Source organism: Ambystoma mexicanum, chromosome 1p (genome assembly GCF_040938575.1).
Source record: "Ambystoma mexicanum isolate Mex_15411 chromosome 1p, UKY_AmexF1_1, whole genome shotgun sequence".
NCBI lineage: Eukaryota > Metazoa > Chordata > Amphibia > Caudata > Ambystomatidae > Ambystoma > Ambystoma mexicanum.
This window is the reverse complement of record NC_090921.1, coordinates 587,615,978-587,636,114: the sequence shown is the minus strand read 5'-3', so window position 1 is coordinate 587,636,114 and position 20,137 is coordinate 587,615,978. Positions and strand designations below refer to the sequence as shown.

Sequence of the window (20,137 nt, the reverse complement as noted above, 5' to 3'; positions counted from 1 at the left end):
ACGTGTCCTCTTCTTATGGCTGCTGTACTTGTATTACTTTCTGGCATGGTTGTAGTTGCGGTACTGGTGCTAATTTCTGGTTTGTTTGTAGCAGTACCTTTGATAACATCTGGAGTTGCTGCGGTTGCCTTACTGGTTGCCACTTCTTCTGTGAATGAGATACCTTTATTTACCTGTGGTGTCATTGTGACTGCAGTACTTGGTGTAATAACTGGTGTGTTTGTGGGTGCAATATTTGTGGTATTTTCTGGTGTGCTGATATCTGCAGAACCTGTACTCACTTCTGTTGTGGTCTTGTCTTCTGCATTTATGATCACATCAAATGTGGTTCTGGCTGCAGAACCTGCACCAATGTTTGGAGTGTTAGTGTCTTTGGGGATTGTAGTCATTTCCTGTAAGGTTGTCCCTGCTAAACTGGTTGTCACTCTGTTTCTGACTGTGATTGCATCACTTGCGATCATATCTGGTGTGTTACTGGCTACAGAACGTGTTAAATTATCTGATGTAATGGTGATTGATGTGCCTGCAGATACTCCAGGAGATGTTGTAGCTGCCATATTTCTGGTCACTTCGTGTGTGACTGAAGGTGCATTACTTGTAGTAGCTTCTGTTACCATTGAGGTAACCTCTGGTTTCTTTGAGGATGAAATACTTGTAGTATGCTCTGGAAGGCTTGTGAGTTCAGAATGTGTTGTCACGTGTGGTTTGATTGTATCTGCTGAACTTGTAGTTGTGTCTGATATTGCAGTGGCTGTGGAAACTGTGGTCAGTTCTAGTGTTGTTCTAGTAACATCACCTCTAGTCTCTGTTGGTATGCCTACAATATTTTTGCTACCTTCTACTAAACTTGTGGCCGCAGAGGTTTTAGTAGCTTCTGTCATGATTGTTGTAGCAGAACATATAGTTATTTCTCCTGTGGTTGTTACAGCAGAACTCATGGTCACTTCTCTTATGGTTTTTGCTGCAGAGCTCATAATTACTTCTCGTCCAGTTGTGTTAGCCGTACTTGTACTACTATTTGTCAAGGTCATGGTCACTCCACTGATGTGCCTTTCTTGATTGGTTGTACCGGTATTTGTGGTCACTTCTGCAATTAGTGTATCTCCCATATTTGTGATCACATCTTGTGTGCTTGTGGTACTTGTAGCAACATCTGTGTTGTTTGTGTCTACATTATTTGCACTTGAGGTAACTTTGAGTTTGTTTGTAGGTGCACTCACTTTTGTCTCTTGAGGTGTGCTTGTAACTGCTGGAAATGTGATCACTGCAGGATTGGCAGTGCTTGTGACATGTGTGGTTACTTCTAGTGTTGTTTTGGTAGCAGGATATTTGGTCAACTCTGGGGTGTCTACAATATTTGTGTTACCTTGCAGCATATTGGAGTCTGTGGTGTTTATGGTACTTTTTGATGTGTTTGTGTCAGTACCGCTTATGGTCAAATCTGGTGTTTTTGTGAGTACAATGGTTGCACTACCTGCTGGAATGCTTGTGGTTGCAGTTGTGGTAATGTATTGTGTGGCTGTTGCTGCTGCACTTGTTCTTCCTTTAGGTGTTGCTATGGCCACAATACCCATGGTCACTTCAGTTGTATTTGCAGCAGTCATATTTGTCAAAATGTGTTGTTTGGTTTCAGCTGTTTGTGTTGTTTTCGCAGCAGGGATTCCAGTTACTTCTGTGATTAAGGCTGCAGCACTTCCGTTTACTTCTGTTGTGGTTGTGACTGCCGAATGCATAGTTACATCTGCTGAGGTTGTTGGTACAGAACTCATGGTCATTTCCCATCTGGTCTTTGCTGCCAAACTCATAGGTGCTTCTACTCTTGTTGTGGCTGAAGTACTTGTATTGCTGTCCGGCATGTTTGCTGCTGCATCACTGTTGTTCATTTCTGGTTTTGTTGTAGCTACACGTTTCGTCACTTCTAGAGTTGTCGTGGCTGCTGTACTTGTGCTCACCTCTTGTGTGGTTATGGATGAGGTGTATTTTGTAACCACAGGTATCCTGGTGGGCGTACTACTTGACATAATGACTGGTGTGTTTGTGGGTGTGATACTTTTTATATCTCCAGGTCTGCTTGCAGCTGCAGAACTTGTAGCCACTTCCATTGTAGTTCTGGGCACAGAACCGCCGCCAGTTACGTTTACTTTGGTAGCACCTTCAGTGCTTGTGGTCACTTCTGTTGTGTTTGTGCCACCAAAACCTGATATTTTTTCCATTGTCATTTTGAATTCTGCACTTGTTTTCATGCTATGTGTGGTTGGAGCTATGAAATGTATGCTTCCTTCAGCTGCACTTGAGAACAATGCACCTGTGTTAATTTCTGGAGATACAGTGACTGCTAAACTTGTGCTCTCTCCTTGCGCGGCTGTTGATGTGGTACTTAAGGTAACATCTGGTGTTTTTACAGGTGCAATAATTGTGGCAGTTTGTTCTGGGCTTGACGTTTCAGAACGTGTGGTCATCTCTGGTGTGGATTGGATGACAATACTACTGGTCTCTTTTTGTGTGCTTACAATGCTTGTGCTACTGTATAGTGTACTGTTGGCAGAAGTGATTATATTAAGCTCTACTGTGGTTGTGGCAGCAGTACTTGTGCTCACGTCTTGTATGGTTGTAAGTACATTTGTTCTACTTTCAGATATAGTTGTTGCAGTAGTTATTTCTCTAGCATCTGCTGTAGTTGTTGTTGCAGTGCTTGTGGTACCGTCTAGCATGTTTGTGTCTGGTGTAGGGTTTGTGGACCCTCCTGGTGTTATTTTGTCTTCTGAACTGGGGGCCCCTTCTAGTTTGGTTATGCCTGCAGAATCTTTGCTTACATCTATTGTGGAAGTGGCCATGGCTAATGAACCTGCACTTACTTTTGCTTTGGTACTGGCTTTAGTATTGTTGGTCAAATAAACTGATCTTGAGCCTTCAAAACCAGTTGTCACTTCTCGTTTGGTTGTGACTGCATTACTTGTGATCATGTCTTCTGTGGTTGTAGTTACAAAACCCGTTCCACTTATTGATGTAGTTGTAAACATTTTATATTCAGTAGAGGCTGGGGTTTGCATAGTTGTAATCACTTCTAGTGTGGTTGTGGATGCAGTACTTGAAGTAACCTCTGATATGTTTGTTGCTGCTGTACACGAGCTACACTCAGCTGCAGCTGTGGATGCAGTGTTTGTGATGCCTTCTCTTTTAGTTGTTGTTAATGCATCTCTTTTACTAACCTCTGGTATGACTGTTGCTGCTGTACTTATGATCTCTTTTCTGTCAGGTGTGTTTGCAGCTTTAATAATTGTTGACATATCTGACTTGGGTGTGGCTACAATATCTTTGATACTTTCTTGTGTTGTTGTAGTAGTTACTTCTGATGCGGTAAAAGCTTTGGTCTCCCTGAACATTTCTGACAGTGTTTTGAACATAGAACGATTGGTCAGTTCTGCTCCAGTTGTTGCCGCAGTACTTGTACTACTATCTAGCAAGGTTGTGGCTTCCATACTATTGGTCATTTCTGGTTTGGTTTTAGTTGTAACTTTGGTCACGTCTGCCACTGCCATCATTTTAGTAACCTCTGGCGTAGGTGTGACTGGTGTACCCAATGTAGTTACTGGCGTGTTTGTGGGTGTGATATTTGTGTTATCTTCTGGCCTGCTGGAAACTCCAGAATGCATGGTCACTTCAAGTGTGGATGTGTCATCTGAATGTGTGATGACGTCTAAAGTGGTGGTGGCTTGAGAATGAATGGTTGCATTTGCTTTGGCAGTGGCTTCAGTGCTTGCGGTTGCTTCTCCTAAGGTTGTGCCTGAAAAACCTTTTGCCACTTCTCGTGTGAATGTGTATGCAGCATTTGCTATCATACCTGGTGAAGGTGTGCCACCAAAAGCTATGATGCCTTCTGATGTAGTTGTGAATGCAATACTTCTAGTCACTTCTGGAGATGCCGTGGCTGCCAAACCTGTGTTCCTCTCCTGTGCAGCTATGGATGTGACACTAGTGGTAACCTCTGTTTTTGCTGCGGCTGCAGTATGTGAGGTACCCTCTGGTGGGTTAGTGGGTTCAATACTTGTGGTGTCTTGTGGGGGTGTTGCCGTTTCAGAACTTAATGTTACTTTTGGTGTTGATTTGGTGACAGTACTTCTGTTTTTTTCTGGCGCGCCTACAATATCATTGCTTTTGATATCTTCTGGTGCAGTTGTGGCAGCAATACCTTTGGTAACATCTTGTGTGGTTATAAGTATGTTAATTGAGCTACCTTCAGTAACATTTTTGGATGCAGTTATTGCTCTACCTTCTGGTGTGCTTGCTTCTAAAGTTGCTGTCCCTTTTTCTGTGTTTGTGGTCGCAATGCTTGTGGTCACTCCTGGCGTGGTTGCAGTTGTAACACTTTGAAAGCTAGTATCTTCTGCTTTGTTTATAGCTGCAGAACCTATGTTAAAATGTCCTGTCATTGTTTCTTCCATCCTCACTTCAAGTGTGGTTTTGTCTGCTGAACTTGTGATCACTTCTAGTGTGCTCGTTTCCGATGCACTTGAGGTCACTTTAGGTGGTGTTGTTGTCACAATACTTTTGGTTACTTGAGGTTTGATTGTAGCTGTAATACTTCTGGAGCCATCTGGAATGTTTGTGATACTTTCTCGTATTGTTGTAATTGTTGTGCTTTCTGTTGCTTCTCCTATGGTTCTGGTGGCAGAACTCATGATCATGTTTCCTGTTGTTTCCGCAGAACTCATGGTCACATCTCCTGCTGTTGGTGCTGCTGAGCTAATTATCACTTCTTCAGTTGAGGCTGCAGTACCTTTACTACCTTCTATTAATGTGGCTTTAACACTGACAGTCATTTCTGTTTTGGTTTCAGTTGAACTATTGATCCTTTCTGATGTTGCTGTGTATGTAACACTTGTTAGCACTTCTTGTGTGTTAGTGGATGTGGTGCTTGCAGTAGCCTCTGATGTGTTTGTCACTGATGCATTTGAGCCATCGTCTACTGTGTTTGTGGGGGCAGCATGGTTGGTATCCTCTTGTAAGCTTGTAGCTGCAGAGCTTGTTGTCACCTCTTGTGTGGTTGAGTCTTTTAAACTAGTGGCTCCTTTTAGTGTGATTGTGGCAACGGAACCTGTAGTCACTGCCATTGTGTTTTTTTCAGGCAAGCGTGTAATATTTGTGCTGCCTTCTACTGTACTGGTGACAGCAGTGCTTAAGATACCATCTGGTGTGCTTGCAGCAACATTACCAGTGATCAATTCTGGTGTGACTGTGAGTATATTATTTGTGATACTATATAGAATGGATGTGGCTGTAGATTGTGTGCTAACATCTGCTGTGGTTGTCGCTGCTGTACTTGTGAAGCCTTTAGATTTTGTCGTAGACACAATACTTGTGGTCAATTCAGGTGCGATTGCAGCTATAATTCTTGTGGACATGTCAGGTTCTACAGTACTTGTCAGAGTTTCTTCAGTTGCAGTGGATGCTGAGTCTTTCATCATTTCTCTTTTGGTTATGGCTGCAAAGGTTCTGTTTAATTTGTATATGGTTGTGTCTTCAAAACCCATGGTCACCTCTCCTGTGCTTAGTGCTGCAGAACCCATGGTCATTTCTTCCCTAGTTGTGGTAGCAGAACCTGTACTACTTTCTGGCAACACTGTGCCTTCTGCACTCTTGTTTTTTTCTGATTTGGTTGTAGCTGCCACATTAGCTACTTCTGAAATGGCGGTGGCAGCAATTCTTGTGGTACCTTCTAGTGGGTGTGTGCTTATCATACTTTTGTTATCTTCTGGTGTTCTTACAACTGCAGGACTTGATGGCACCTCTGATGTGCTTGTGTCTTCTGAACTAGTGGTCTCTTCTTGAGTAGTATTGGTTGCAGAATTTGTATTCACCTTTCCTGTGGCTGTAGATGTAATGCTTTTGGTCACGTCTGCTGATGTTGTGCCTAAAATATTGGTTGTTACTTCTTGCTTGTTTGTGACAATGTCATCTCTGGTCACACTTGGTGTATTTGTGGCTACAACATCTGTGCTACGTTCTAGTGTAGATGTGAGTGCTGTACCTTTGGTAATTCCTGGAGCTGATGTAGCTGGCAGACGTGAGGTTGCTTCTGGTGTAGTCGTAGACACAATACTTGTGGTCAATTCAGGTGCGATTGCAGCTATAATTCTTGTGGACATGTCAGGTTCTACAGTACTTGTCAGAGTTTCTTCAGTTGCAGTGGATGCTGAGTCTTTCATCATTTCTCTTTTGGTTATGGCTGCAAAGGTTCTGTTTAATTTGTATATGGTTGTGTCTTCAAAACCCATGGTCACCTCTCCTGTGCTTAGTGCTGCAGAACCCATGGTCATTTCTTCCCTAGTTGTGGTAGCAGAACCTGTACTACTTTCTGGCAACACTGTGCCTTCTGCACTCTTGTTTTTTTCTGATTTGGTTGTAGCTGCCACATTAGCTACTTCTGAAATGGCGGTGGCAGCAATTCTTGTGGTACCTTCTAGTGGGTGTGTGCTTATCATACTTTTGTTATCTTCTGGTGTTCTTACAACTGCAGGACTTGATGGCACCTCTGATGTGCTTGTGTCTTCTGAACTAGTGGTCTCTTCTTGAGTAGTATTGGTTGCAGAATTTGTATTCACCTTTCCTGTGGCTGTAGATGTAATGCTTTTGGTCACGTCTGCTGATGTTGTGCCTAAAATATTGGTTGTTACTTCTTGCTTGTTTGTGACAATGTCATCTCTGGTCACACTTGGTGTATTTGTGGCTACAACATCTGTGCTACGTTCTAGTGTAGATGTGAGTGCTGTACCTTTGGTAATTCCTGGAGCTGATGTAGCTGGCAGACGTGAGGTTGCTTCTGGTGTAGCTGCATATGCAGTTCTTGAACTAACCTCTGCTGGGGTTTTGTATTCACTATTTGATGTCATCGCTGGTGTGTGACTTGCTGAAATACGTGTGTTATCTTCTGTTAACCTTGTAGTTTCAGAGGTTTTGGTCACTTCTGGTTTGGTTGTATCTGCTGGAAATCTGGACATTGCTAGTGTTTTTGTGGTTCTGTAATGTTTGCTCATTTCTAGTGCAGTTTTGGTGACAGTACTTATTGTCTCTGCTGGTGTACCTACAATGTCTGTGCTACCTTCTAGTTTACTGGTGACTGCAGAGCTTTTAGTAGTTTCTGGTGTGGTCGATGCAGCATTACCCATGGTCAATTCTCCTGTGTTCTCTTCTATGGAACTCATGGTCACTTTTCTTGTGGCAGTAGTACTTGTACTACTTTCTGTCAAGAGTGTTGCTGAAGGACCGTTGTTTATTTCCTGTTTGGTTGTTGCTGTATTTCTGGTCACGTCTGGTATAGTTGTGATTCCTGTAGTTTTGGCCACTTCATGTGTGGCTTTGGATGTGAAACTTGTATGAACCTCTGCTCTGGTTGTGGTGGCCATGCCCGAGCTAAATGTTATTGAATTTGTGTGTGTAATACGTGTGGTATCTTTTGGTATGATTATAGCTGCCAAATTCTTTGTGACCTCTGGTGTGCCAGTGTCTGCTGAATTTGCTATGATTTCTGGAGTTGCTGTTGCTGCCATGCTTGTCTTTACTTCTTGTGTATCTGCAGATGTCGCAATTGTAGTAACCTCTGTTTCGGTTGAGACTTCAGACTCTGTGATAATCGTTTGTGCATTTGTGGATGCAATTCGTGCAATTTCATTGGGAGGGCTTGGAGCTTCAAACCATGTGTTCACCCTTGATGTGGTGTTGTCAGTTGAACTTGTGATAACTTCCAGTGTGGATTTGGTGTAATTGCCTATGGCCACTTCTGTTGTCCCTACAACACTGCTGGCTGCATTTCCTATAATGGTTTCTGATGTGGCTGGGATGGCAGTAGTAGTGATCACCACTTGTGTGTTGCTGAGTGTAACATTTGTACTACCTTCTGCTTCATTTGTGGCTGAAGTTCTTCTGTCAGTCTCTGGTGTGCTTGTAACCATAATGGTTGCAGTCCCTTCTGGTGTGGTTGTATCTGCAATACTTGTGGGCATGTCCCGTGTGGTTTTTACTTCAATACTTGTGATACTGTCATGTGTTCTTGTAGATTCATTGCTCCCTGTCACTTCTTCCATGGCGGTGGCTTCAGAACCTCTGGTAATGTCTCTTGTGGTTGTAGTTACTGGACTCATGGCCATGTGGTCTTCGATTGTTACTGTAGAACTCAAGGTCACTTCTGTCATTGGTGCTGCAGTACTCATGGTCCTCTCTGCTCTAGTTGTGACTGCAGTATTTGCACTATTTTCTCGTAATGCTGTGGCCACAGCATGCATGGTCCTCTCTGATATGATTGTAGCTGATTCTTTGGTCTCTTTTAGAGTTACTGTGTCTCCTGTACTTGTGGACCCTCCTTGTGTGATAATGGGTGCTATACCTCTAGTAGCATCTGATGTTGTTGTGGCTGAAGTACTTGAGGTAAATCTAGGTGTACTAGTTGGTGTAACACTTGTGGTGTCCTTTGGTGTTGATTTGTCTGCAGAACCTGTATTCATATCTGGTGTGTTTGTATCAGCTGAATGTGTGGTTGTTTCCACTGTGGATGTAGTGGCAAAACTCATTGTTACTTCGGGTGTGGCTGTGAATGGTGGACTTGTAGTCACCACCGTTGTGGTTGTGGATATAAGTCCTGCACTAACCTCTGGTTTAAGAATTGAAGCAGTCATTTTCACATTTGGGATTGTGGCTGTGTAACCTGTTATTTTTGCAATGGTTGTAGGCACTGCAGTAGTAGTGATACTGTCTGGTACGTCTGTGCCTGATGCACTTGTGGTTGTGTCTGCTGATGTTATAGATGCAGTAATTATGGACATAGTAAAGTTGGTGTTTGCTGTGGCAATTATTGACACTTCTGGTATGGTCATGTCTGCTAAACCTGTGGTCATTTCTAGTTTGGGTATGGTTCCAGAAGTTGTGGCCATGTTTAGTCTGGTGCTACCAACAGCATGTGTGGTCACTTCTGGAATAGTTATGCCAACACTATTGGTGCTACTTTCTGGGATAGAGGTGACTACAGCAGTTCTGGTATTGTCTGTGGTGCTTGAGAGTACAACACCTCTGCTACCCTCTTGTGTTTTTGCTACTGAGGTACTTGTGGTCACCCTAGGTGGTGCTGTAGCTGCAACCCTGGTAGTAACTCCTGATTGTGTTGTTGCTGCAACCTGTGAATTCCCTACATGTGTGACTGCATCTGTAATACTTGTGGACATCTCCTGCATGGTTGGGGCTACAATACTTGTAATACCATCCTGTGCTCTTGTTGCTACAGTGCCTGTCATCAAGTTGTTTGTGCTTTTGGCAGACATACTTGTGGTTTGCTGTGATACGAATATGGTAGGAGAATTTGTGGTCACATCCGGTGTGATTGTGGCAGTAGAATTCTTAATGATTTCTCTGGAGGGTGTTGCAGATCTTGTGACCATTTCTTTTGTGGTTGTGTCTCTAGAATCTGGGTTCAATTCTGCTGTGTTTGTAGCTGTAAAATGTGTTGTCAACACTGCTGTGGTTGTGATTTCTGTATCTAGGTTCAATATTGCTGTGTTTGTAGCTGTAAAATATGTTGACAATTCTGTTGTAGTTGTGTCTGTAGTACTTGTAGTCACTTGGGGTGTGTCTTTGATAGCAGTATTTGTGGTAATCTCTGGCATGGGTAACTCTACAGCAGTTGTGCTACTTTCTGGTGTATTAGTGACAGCACTGCTCATGGGCACTTCTAGAGTTGTTGTGATGACAAAACCTTTGGCCATTTCAGGTGTGGTTGTATCATACCAATACATTGTTGCTACTCCTGAAGTTGTTCCTGCAGTAAGTGTGGTCACCTCTGTGGATGTGGCTGCAAAATCTGTGGTCTCCACAGTAGCAGTGGTGTCTGCAGTACCTGTGGTTACGTTTGGCATAGTTGTGGTTTCAGAATGTGTGCTGCCTTCTGTTGTGAACACAGAACGCGTGGTCCCCTTCACATTTTCTCTGGTCATTACTGTTGTGGTTGAGGTAGCAGGAACATCAGTCCCTTTAGGCATGTTTCTAGCTGTTATAGTTGTGATACCTTCTGGTGCTGCTGTTGCATGTGAGGTCATGTTGGTTGCTGGTATAATGGCTGAACTAGTGGAAACATGTAATGCAGTTGTTGTTTCAGTTCTAGTGGTACCTTGTAGTGTTGGATTAGTTGCAATACCTATATTCCCTTCTGATGCAATTATCACTATGCTACTCTCTGGCAAAGTTTTAGCTGCACCAATTTTGGTAAAAACTGGTACGCTTGTGGGTGGAACAGTTTTGGTCACTTCTGGGGTTGCTCCAGCTGCTGTAATAGTGATAAATTCTTGTGTGGTTGTGGGTGCCAGACTTGTGGAAACAACTGTTATGCTTGTAGCTGCAAGACTTGTGACCACTTCTGGAGTTACTTTGGATGTTGCAACAGTGATTGTCTCTTGTGTGGAGGTAGCTGCAATGCCTGTGATCACTCCTCGCGCAGTAGTGGCCACATTACTCCTGCTACCTTCAGATACAGTGGCAAATGCTGTGCTTAGGGTCACTTCTGGTATTGCTGTGGCTTTAGTACTTGTCATCTCTTCTTGTGTGGCTGTGAATGTGGTACTTGTTGTAATCTGTTGTGAGGTTGTAGCTGCAGTACTTGAGGTAACATCTTGGGTGTTTGGGGCTGCTGAACGTGAGGTCACTTCTGATTTGTTAGTGGCTGCAAAACTTGTAGTTACATCTGCTGTGGCTTTACTACTTATGATCACTTCTGCATAGGCTGTGCCTGCAAAGGTTGTTGGCACTTCGAAGGGGGTTGTGATCTCTGTACCTTTTATCACCTCTCGTGAGGTTGCTGTATTTATGCCCAAAGCATTAGTGTTCAGTTCTGGGGTTGTGGTTGCAATATTTGTAGTTATTTCTGGAATGGTCATTGCTGCTACAGTAGAAGTGATACCTCCTGCTCTGTGTGTGATTGCTGTACCTGTGGTCATGTCTGCTGTTGTAACACTTGTAGGACTCATTGCCATAATTGCTGCAGTTTTGGTTGCATTATTTATTGGCATCTCTAGTAGGGTTGTGTCTACTGAAGATGTGGTCTCTTCTGATGGGGTTGTAGATGCAGGACTTGTCGTCACTTCTAATGTGGACATGTTGGCTTCACCACGTGTAGTCACTTTTGCCATATTTGTGCCTACAAGTTTAGTGCTTCCTTTTTGTACAGTGGTGAATGCAGTGCTTAAAGTAATCTCTGGTGTGGTTGTGAGTAAAATTTGTGTGTTACTTTCTGGTTTATTTGTTGCCAAAGTAGTCACTTTAGGAGTTGTTGTAGCTGGAATACTTGTGACCACAGTTTGTGTGGTTTCGGAACCTGGACTTGTAGCCACAACTGGTTTGCTGAGGGCTGAAACACTTCTGGCCACTTCTGCTGTTGTTATTGCTGCTGTGCTTGTGATAATCTCTTGTGCGGAGGTGCCTGAAGCATTAGTGTTTAGTCCTGATGTTGTAATGGACACACTACCTTTGCTGCCTTCTATTGTGTTTATGGTGTCTGCACTAGTGGTCACTTCTGGAGTTTCTGTGTCTGCCATATTTGTGGTTGCTTCTAATGGTGCTATAGCTCCAGAACGTTTTGCAACTTCTGATGTGGTTGTAGACACAGTACTTAAGATAACCTGTGGTGTATTTGTGTGTACAAGACTTGTGGTTTCATCTAGAAGGTGTGCAGCATCAGAACTTATGGCCACCTCAGGTGTTGCTGAAAGTGTTGTCACATTTAATGTGTTTGTGGCTGTAGAACTTGTAGTCACTTCCAGTGCAGTTTTGACAACAGAACCTCTGGTCACTTCTAGTGGGCCCACAATATTTGTACTACCATCTAGAGAAGGAGAGACTGCGGTGCTTTTGTTAGTTTTGGGTGTTTTTATGGCAGCACTATTTGTTGTTAGCTCAGGTGTGGCTGTCAGAACAATTATTCTGCTGACTTCTTGTATGGTTGTGGCTGCATTTGTTGTGGCTGTTGTTGGTGTACTTGTGGACACTCTAGGTGTTGTTGTTGCCACACGGTGTGTGGTCACTTCTGGTTTTGATGTCACTGTAATATTTGTGGGCAGGTTGGGTTTGGTTGTGGCCTCTATAATTGTGATACCTTCTTGTGTTGTTGTGGCTCCTCTGCTCCCAGTCACTTCTCCTGAGATTATGACTGCAGAATGACTGTTCACTTCTGATGTGGTTGTGACCACAAACCTCATGGCCAGCTCTGAGGTTGTTGCTGCAGAACTCATGATCCCTTCCCCACCAGTTGTGGCTGTAGCACTTGTACTATTTTCTGTACTGGTACTGTTGGTCATTGCTGGTTTGGCCGTAGCAGCACTTTTGCTCACTTCTGGAACATTTGTGGCTCTCTTACTTGTGCCACCTTCTTGCCTGGCTTTGGATGGCGTAGCTCTAATACCCTTTCCTGTGGATTCAATATTTGAGGTAATGTCTGGTGTGTTTCCAGATGCAATACTTGTAGTATCTCTTGGCATGTGCGCATATGTCCAACTAGTGGTCTTTACCAGTGTGGGCACCTCTAATGATATTGTAGTTGCAGAACCTCTGGTCAATTCTGGGGTTGGTCTGGTGACAGTATGTTTAGTCACCTGTGGTGTGCCAACAATATTTGTGCTCCCTTCTAGTAGAGGCATGAATTCAGTGCCTATGGTAGTATTTGGTGTGTGTATATCACCTGTGGTGTCCTCTGGTGTGGTTGTGAATACAATTGTTGTGTAACCTTCTGATCTGGGTGAGGCTGCAGTTTTTGTCCTAACTGCTGGTGTGTTTTTTTCTGCCATAATCATAGTTACGTTTGGTGTTGTTGAATCATCAATATTTGTGGTCAATTCAGGTGTGGTTCTATCTGCAAAACTTGCTGACATGTCGAGTTTGTTTGTGGATAGAGCACTTCCTTGTGCTGTTGTAGCTGCCTTCATTTGTGTCACTTCTTCAGTGGTTATGGCTGTAGAATGCATAGCATCTTCTTTTGTGGTTTTGGCTGTAGAACTAATGATCTCTTCTGTGGTTTTAGCTGCAGAACTCACCACCACCTCTCCTGTGGTTGGGGCTACATAACCTAGGGCCACTTCTCCTCTGGTTGTAGCTGAAATAATTGTACTACTTGCTGGCAAGAATGTGACTGCAACATTTGTGCCCATTTCTGGTGTGGTGATAGCATCATGTTTAGTCACTTCTGGAGATGGTGTGGCTGACATACTTGTGGCTTCTTCTTCAATGGCTGTGGATGAAGTATATTTTCCAACCTTTGTTGTGGTCTCAGTGATTAAAGAAATGTTGGGTATGTTTGTGGATGCAGTAATTGTGATATCTCCTGCTGTGATTTTATCTGCCGAACCTGTGGTGACTTCTGGTGTTGTTGTGTCTGCTGGACCTGTGGTCCCTTCTGGTCTGTCAGTGAATACGGATCTCATGGTAAGGTCTGTTGTGGCTGCTGTGGTTGTGGTAACTTCTGCTGTGGTTGTAACTGCTGAAACCATGGTCACTTCTAATCTTGATCTGGGGGTTGCAGCACGTGTGGCCACTTCTGGTGTGGATGTCACCAAATAACTCTTGGTCCCTTCAGTTGTTGCTGTAACTCCAATTCCTCTGGTTACATCTTGTATGCTTTGGGCTCCAGAAATTGTGGACACAACTGGTATACTCATGGCTGGATTACCTTTGATCACTTCTGGAGTTGTTATGCCTGCTGTACTTGTGATCATGTTTTGTATGCCGGTGACTGGGGCTCCAGATCGTGTGGCAACTTCTCCTTCGGTCTTGGCTTGAATATCTGTACTACCTTTGGTTGCAGCTGCAGCAATGGCTGTAATTTCTGGTTTGTTATTAACTTCATGTTTGGTCACTTCTGGAGATGCCGAGGCTACAGTGCTTGTGGTACCTTCTTGCATAGCTCTGGATGAACTACTTCTAGTAACTTCTGTTGTGTCAGCAGTAATTAAGGTGACTTCTTGCATCTTTGGTGGTCCAGCACTTCTGATATCTTCTGTTGAGAATGTATATGTTGTACCTGTAATCACTTTTGGTATGATTAGATCTTCTGATCTTGTGGTCACATCTGGTGATGAAGTGAATGAAGTTCTCGTTGTCACATCCTTTGTGTTTGTAGCTGCTGAACTTGTCGTCACTTCTACTGCAGTTGTAGTTGTTGAAACTTTGGTCAGTGCTAATGTGGACGTAGTGGCTACAGTATTTGTGTTTGCTTCTGGCACTGCTGAGTCTTCAATGTTTATGGTCCCTTCTAGTTTTGTGGTGATTGCAGTGTTTATGCTAACCTCTGCTATAGCTGCGGCAAAATGACCTTTGGTCCCTTCTGGTGTGGTTTTGAGTACATATTTCCTGTCACCTTCATGTGTGGTTGGTGCTGAAGTACTTGTGGTCTCTTCAGGTGTTGTTGCAGCTTCAATATTTGGGATCAATTTTTGTGTGCTTTTGGCTTCATAATGTGTAGTCATAACTGGGATGAGAATGGCTGCAACATTTCTGGTCCCTTCTGGAGTTTTCATAGCCACTGTACTTGTGGTCACATGTTGTGTGGAGGTAACTGAAGCCCCATTGGTTATTTCTGGTGTGGTAGTGGCCCCAATGTGTCTACTATCCTTTAATGTATTTGTAAAATCTTTACTAGCGGTCACTTCTGGAGTTGCTGTGAATGTCATTGGCGTGTTCACTTCTTGTGTCACTGTGAACTCAATATTTTGTGTAATTTCTGATGTAGATGTTGCTGCAGCACTTGAGGTAACATCTGTTGTAATTATCGGTGCAACACTTGTCATATTTTCTGGCGGGCTTGTGGCTTCAGAAACTATAGTCACTTCTGGTGTGGTTGTGCCTATGGAACTTGTGGTCACTTCTGATGTGGTTGTGTCTGATGAATCTGTTGGTGTTCTGGTTGTGGAACTGGTGGCCAACTGTAGTGTGGTGGTGATGTCAACACTTGAGGCAATTTGTGGTGTGCCTACTATATTTGTGCTACTGTCTAGTATAGGGGTGATTGTGGTGCTTATGCTACCTTGTGATGTAGTTGTAACCACGTCTGGTGTATTTGTGAATGCAGTATTTCTGAAACCTTCTGGTATGGTTGTATCTTCATTTCTTATCCCAAAGTCTGGTGTGGTTTTTGTTGGTGTACGTGTGATTAATTTAGGAGTTGGTGTATTGGCAATACTTGTGGTCAATCCAGGTGTGGTTTCTGCTGTAATAGCTGTAAGCATGTCTTGTTTGGTTGTGGATATAATACTTGCAACACTTCTTTGTGGTGTTGTGCTGCTCACCATTTCTTCATTGGTTATGGCTGCAGAATATATAGTCACTTCTCCTGTGTTTGGTACTAGAGTATTCATGGCCACTTTTCTAGTTGTTGCTTCAGTGCTTGTACTACCTTCTGGCAAGGTTGTGTCTGCAGCAATGATGGCCATTTCAAGTTTGCTTGTAGCTTCACTTTTGATCACTTCTGGAGATACTCCAGTTAACATACTTTTGACACCTTCTTGTGTGACTGTAGATGAAGAACTTCTACTAGCTTCTGTTGAGGTTGCCGTTAATGAGATCAATTCTCTTATATGTGTGGGTGCAGTACTTATGCTGTATTCTGGTGTGATTTCATTTTTTGGGCCTGTGGTCACTTCTGGTGTGTCCATTATTGCAGTTATGGTTGTATTGTCTGTTGTGATTGCTGAACCTGTGGTCACTTTGAATGTCGTTGTAGCTGCTGAAGTTGTGGTCACCTCTACTGTGGATGTAGTGGCTTCAGTACTTGTGGCTTCTACTGGAATGTTTGTGCCTATAAGGTCTGTGCTATCTTCTAGTGTAGTTGTGACTGCAGTGCTTGTTGTAATGCCAGGGGTGGTTGTGGCAGTGATCCTTGTGGTAACGATTGGTGTGGTTGTGGATGAAATACTTGTGGCTATTTCCTCTGTAGTTATGGTTGCAGCATTTGTTGTCACAGATGGCATGGTTGCTACAATAGTACCCTTGATCATTTTTACAGTTGATGTATCTGACGCTCCTGTCATCACATCATGTGTGTTTGTGACTGTTCTATGTGTGCTACCTACAGGTGGGGTTGGAACTGCATCATTCATTGTCATTTCTGATGTGGTTGTGGATGAGGTATTTGTGGCCACTTCTGGTGAGTTTGTGTCTGCTTGACCTGTTGCATGTTCTACTATGGCTGTGATTTCAGCCCTTTTGGTCACTGTTAGTGAGTTTGTGTCTACAGTCTTTGTGGTAACCTGTGGTGTGGTTGTAGCTTCATAATGTATTTCATCTTGTGATGTGGTAATGGCTGAAATATTTGGTTTAGCATCTTTTTTGATTGTAATGGCTTTAGTTGAGCTCACCTCTGGTTTGGTGGTGACTGTAGTAGCAGCTCCTAGCGATGTTATTACTGCAGTACTTGTGCTTTCTTCTGGAGTGGTTATGACTGCAGCCCTGATGGTCACATTTGGTCTTGCGACTACAGTACTGGTATTTGTCAGTGTGGGTGTGATCACAATACCTGTGGACACTTCTGGCATGATTGTGACTGTGGTACGTGTGGTCACTTCGGCAATGCTCGTCTCTGCAATAAATGTGGCCACATCTGCTGTGCCTATATTGCCTTCTGACACAACTGTAGACACTTCTGGTGGGATTTCGGCTACTGGGATTGTCGTCAGATCAGGTGTGTTGACCACTCCTTCAGTTGTGATTGGCTGTGGTGTGGATGGGAATTCCACAGTTGTGGGCACTACTGGCATCGACCTTGCTGCATTACTAATAAAGACTAGTGGGGTGGAGGTGAAAGCAACCTTGTATTGTTTGGTTGTGTCATCGGTATTTGTGTTTACTTCTACTTTAGATGTGGCTGCAACAGCTATGGTCCAATCTGGTGTGATTGTGGTCTGTGTGTTTGTTGTAACCTGTGATGTGGTAATGGCTACCTTACCTGGGGTCTCTTCTGGGCTGGCTATGATCATAGTACTTCCAGAAATGTCTGATGAATTTGTAACTACAACAGGTGTGGTAACTTCTGGTGTGGTTTTGACTGAATTTATTTTTGGGAATTCTGGTATCTTTGTCATTGCAGTACTTCTGTTTGAAGCTGCAGTATTTGTGGTCAGTTCTTGTGTGTTTGTGGGTTCGATGTCTGTTGTTACTTGTAGTTTGATAGTGACTGGGTTATTTGTTTTCAAGTCTGATATTGTTGAGACAGCAGTATTTGTGATTGTGTCTCCATTGATCTTGACTGGATATTTTGTAAATTTGATTGCGGTTGTGCCTGCTGTGCTAGAGGACACTTCGGGTATGGTTAGAGCTGCAGTGCTTGGGAATGTTGTAGTATTTGCAGTAACTTGTAGTGTCACTATGTCTTCAGTACTTGTGGACTGTTCTGATTTGGTAACGTCTGAATTACCTGTGGGCTTTTCTGGTGGAGCTTCCTGGACCAATTGTGGTGTGACTTCACCATGTGTGGTTATTTCTGATTTGGTTGTTGCTGCCATATTTGTGGTGCCCTCAGATGTTGTAGCTACAGTACTTATTTGTTCTGATTGTGTTGTTCTGGCTGCAATAAGTGTGGCCCCTTCTTTTATGATAATGGCTGTATTGCTTGTGGTTTCGTCAGCTGTAGTCGTTGCAGACGTGTTTGTAAGAGCAGTATTTCTGGATGTCATTTCTGTCATGGTCACACCTTTTGTTGTCACTTCTGGTGTGTTTGTGGCGCCAGCATGTGTAGTCATGTCTACTGTCAATATGACTGTGTTGCTTGCTGTTTCTTCTGTTGTGGTTGTGGATTCATTGCTTGTGGTTACTTCTGGTTGGGCTGTGGAGGCAGTCCTTGCTATTTCAGATGTGGCTTTGGCCATAGTACTGGCTATAAAACCTAGTGTGGTTGTGGCTGCAGTACTTTTAGAAACCTTTGGTGCTATGGTGGTGGTATATCTCGTGTTAGCTTCAGTTGTTGTCCTGGTTGTAGCACTACTTGTAATTTGTAGTGTGGATGTAGCTACAATATTGCCAGCATAGTCTGCCCTGGTTACTGCAGTAGTTGTAGTGCCTGCTGGTATGGTTGTCAGTACCATCATTGTGACCACATCTGGTGTGGATTTGGCTCTGTCAATTTTGTTACTTGCTGGGGGTGTAGTATCACTTGCCCCTTCTGATGTGGTGGCAGTTCTTATTGTGCCATCTGATGTGGTTGTAGATAAATCAGATGTTGCCTCATTTGATGTGATTATATATGTAACACTTTTTGTCACTTCTGGTTTGGTTGTTGTTGCTGAAGTTGTTGATCTGAGAACATTACTTGTTGTCTTGTCTATGGTAGAAGTTAATGCCTGTGTAACATCTGCTGCAGTGAAAACAACATCATTTGTATCTATCATAGTGGTGGTGGTTGCACTTGAGTCACTCACTCCAAACACTTTCATTGTTGTTGCATCTGTAGCTACTGTTGAGAAGTTCGTAGTATCCATTGCAGTACTCAAAGTTGTCCATGGTTCCTCCGCCAACAATCTGGGGGTGATAGTTGCTGTAACAACACAATGTGTGTAACCTGATTAGTTGACATTGGCTAGATGGCTGACTTAAATGAGTCTGGATCAGAGAAGCAACTGTACCTAGCTGCCTGACAGACTCTACATTTATCATCACTAAGCTAGCAAGCTAAGCAGAGACAGCTCAGGGAATTATGATTGCTCTGCTCTATCCTGCAAAGACAGAACCCTTGCAGACTGTGGCAGAGTTTACCACCATCACAACCATGCAAGCTACCCTAGAGTTGGCACTGCAATGTCACTGGTAATCTAAGAGTGGGACTCAATATTGCTCTCATTGTATGGGGATGACTTAGAAAGTACACAAATAACACTATGAACAAACCTGAAATATGTCAAATCATCATAGAAACATGCTCAGCAAAAAGACATGTACTGTACCTTAATGTTTTTCCATGCTGAATGAAAAACTACAAGTACCAGAACAAAATCTCCTTAAGGTTTTGCAACTGTACTGTCGAAACATAAAAACACAACAACAAAAAACAAAAATGGTGACAAAAAGCTTGTCATTGTGGATGTGAAGTTCCAGTAACAATCTAACCTTTTTTTGTGTGTGTGTATGTTAAACAAGCACAAGAATAAACTCAGCAGTGTAAAAAGGGGAGGGGTTATTTTGTAATTAATTGTAATTGTCTTGTAGGAAGATACCAATTGGGTAGTTAATCGGCTCACATGTATGCAGGTGCTGTACAGATTCTAAAGTGAGACAGTCATGTTGCTTTCGGAGGGAACAAGCATTTGTGTATTTACATCAACATGATATTTTTATAGAGAACATTAATCAAATGCATGGCTCGATGTTAGAAATGCAGGAAGTTCTTGCCGAAGTGCATACCAAAATCAATGGGCCTCATTACGGGTCCAGCAGTAACCGTGCCAGTGATAACAGTGGGTTGCCGCCAGACCGTAATTATTTACCGGTGCCTGATTTTCCAACAATACCGGGGGATTACATCCCCGGTGGTCCGGGAAGTCAGGCGTCAGCAAATTGTAAATCCCCATTCCCATACATGGGACTCTATGGGAATGGGGTCCATGGAAGCACCTGCACTGTTGCTAACGGTGCCGGTGCTTCCGTGACAGTCTGCCTACCTTGGCCGCTATGTCCGGCAGGGTCAGACCTGTCGGGCACAGCAGCTCCAGCAGGCAGACCCGTAGTTTGCCTGTCCAAAAACAACGGTGTGGGCAAGCTTACCGGCACCATTGTTTCTGGACCAGCAAACTTATAATGAGGCCCAATGTGTCCTTGGTTTGTGACAGCTATCTGCTGTCTCATCTTTTATTTGGCACACACATTTACATTCTACTTCCTTTCTTTCAAATTTAGCATGCTGACATGCTACCACAAGCCGGCAGAAAATAGGTCAGTGACGTATGCATGGATTTGTTCTGTGGTATTGTATTTTAATCCCAATTAGTGCATATTTTAAAAGAGAGGAACTTTGAGGCTGCAGTTTGTGCTTCAATGCATGCTGACCACCTTCCCAAAACGGCGGAGCCCTTACACTACCTCTACTGTGCATGGAGGGTGTTGCTGCAGATACTCTTGGTGTATATCATAT

At 43.4% G+C, this 20,137-nt stretch overlaps 1 protein-coding gene across 1 annotated transcript in view; it reads right to left on the bottom strand.

Moving 5' to 3' along the window:
- The window catches only part of LOC138497717 (mucin-3B-like), a 39,006-nt gene extending 20,515 nt beyond the window's left edge, over positions 1–18,491 (bottom strand). The window contains exon 1 of the mRNA XM_069621384.1: positions 98–18,491. Within this exon, the coding sequence (XP_069477485.1) occupies positions 98–18,491 (18,394 nt within the window). The remainder of the gene's footprint in view (positions 1–97) is intronic.
- Positions 18,492–20,137: the final 1,646 nt, after the last annotated feature.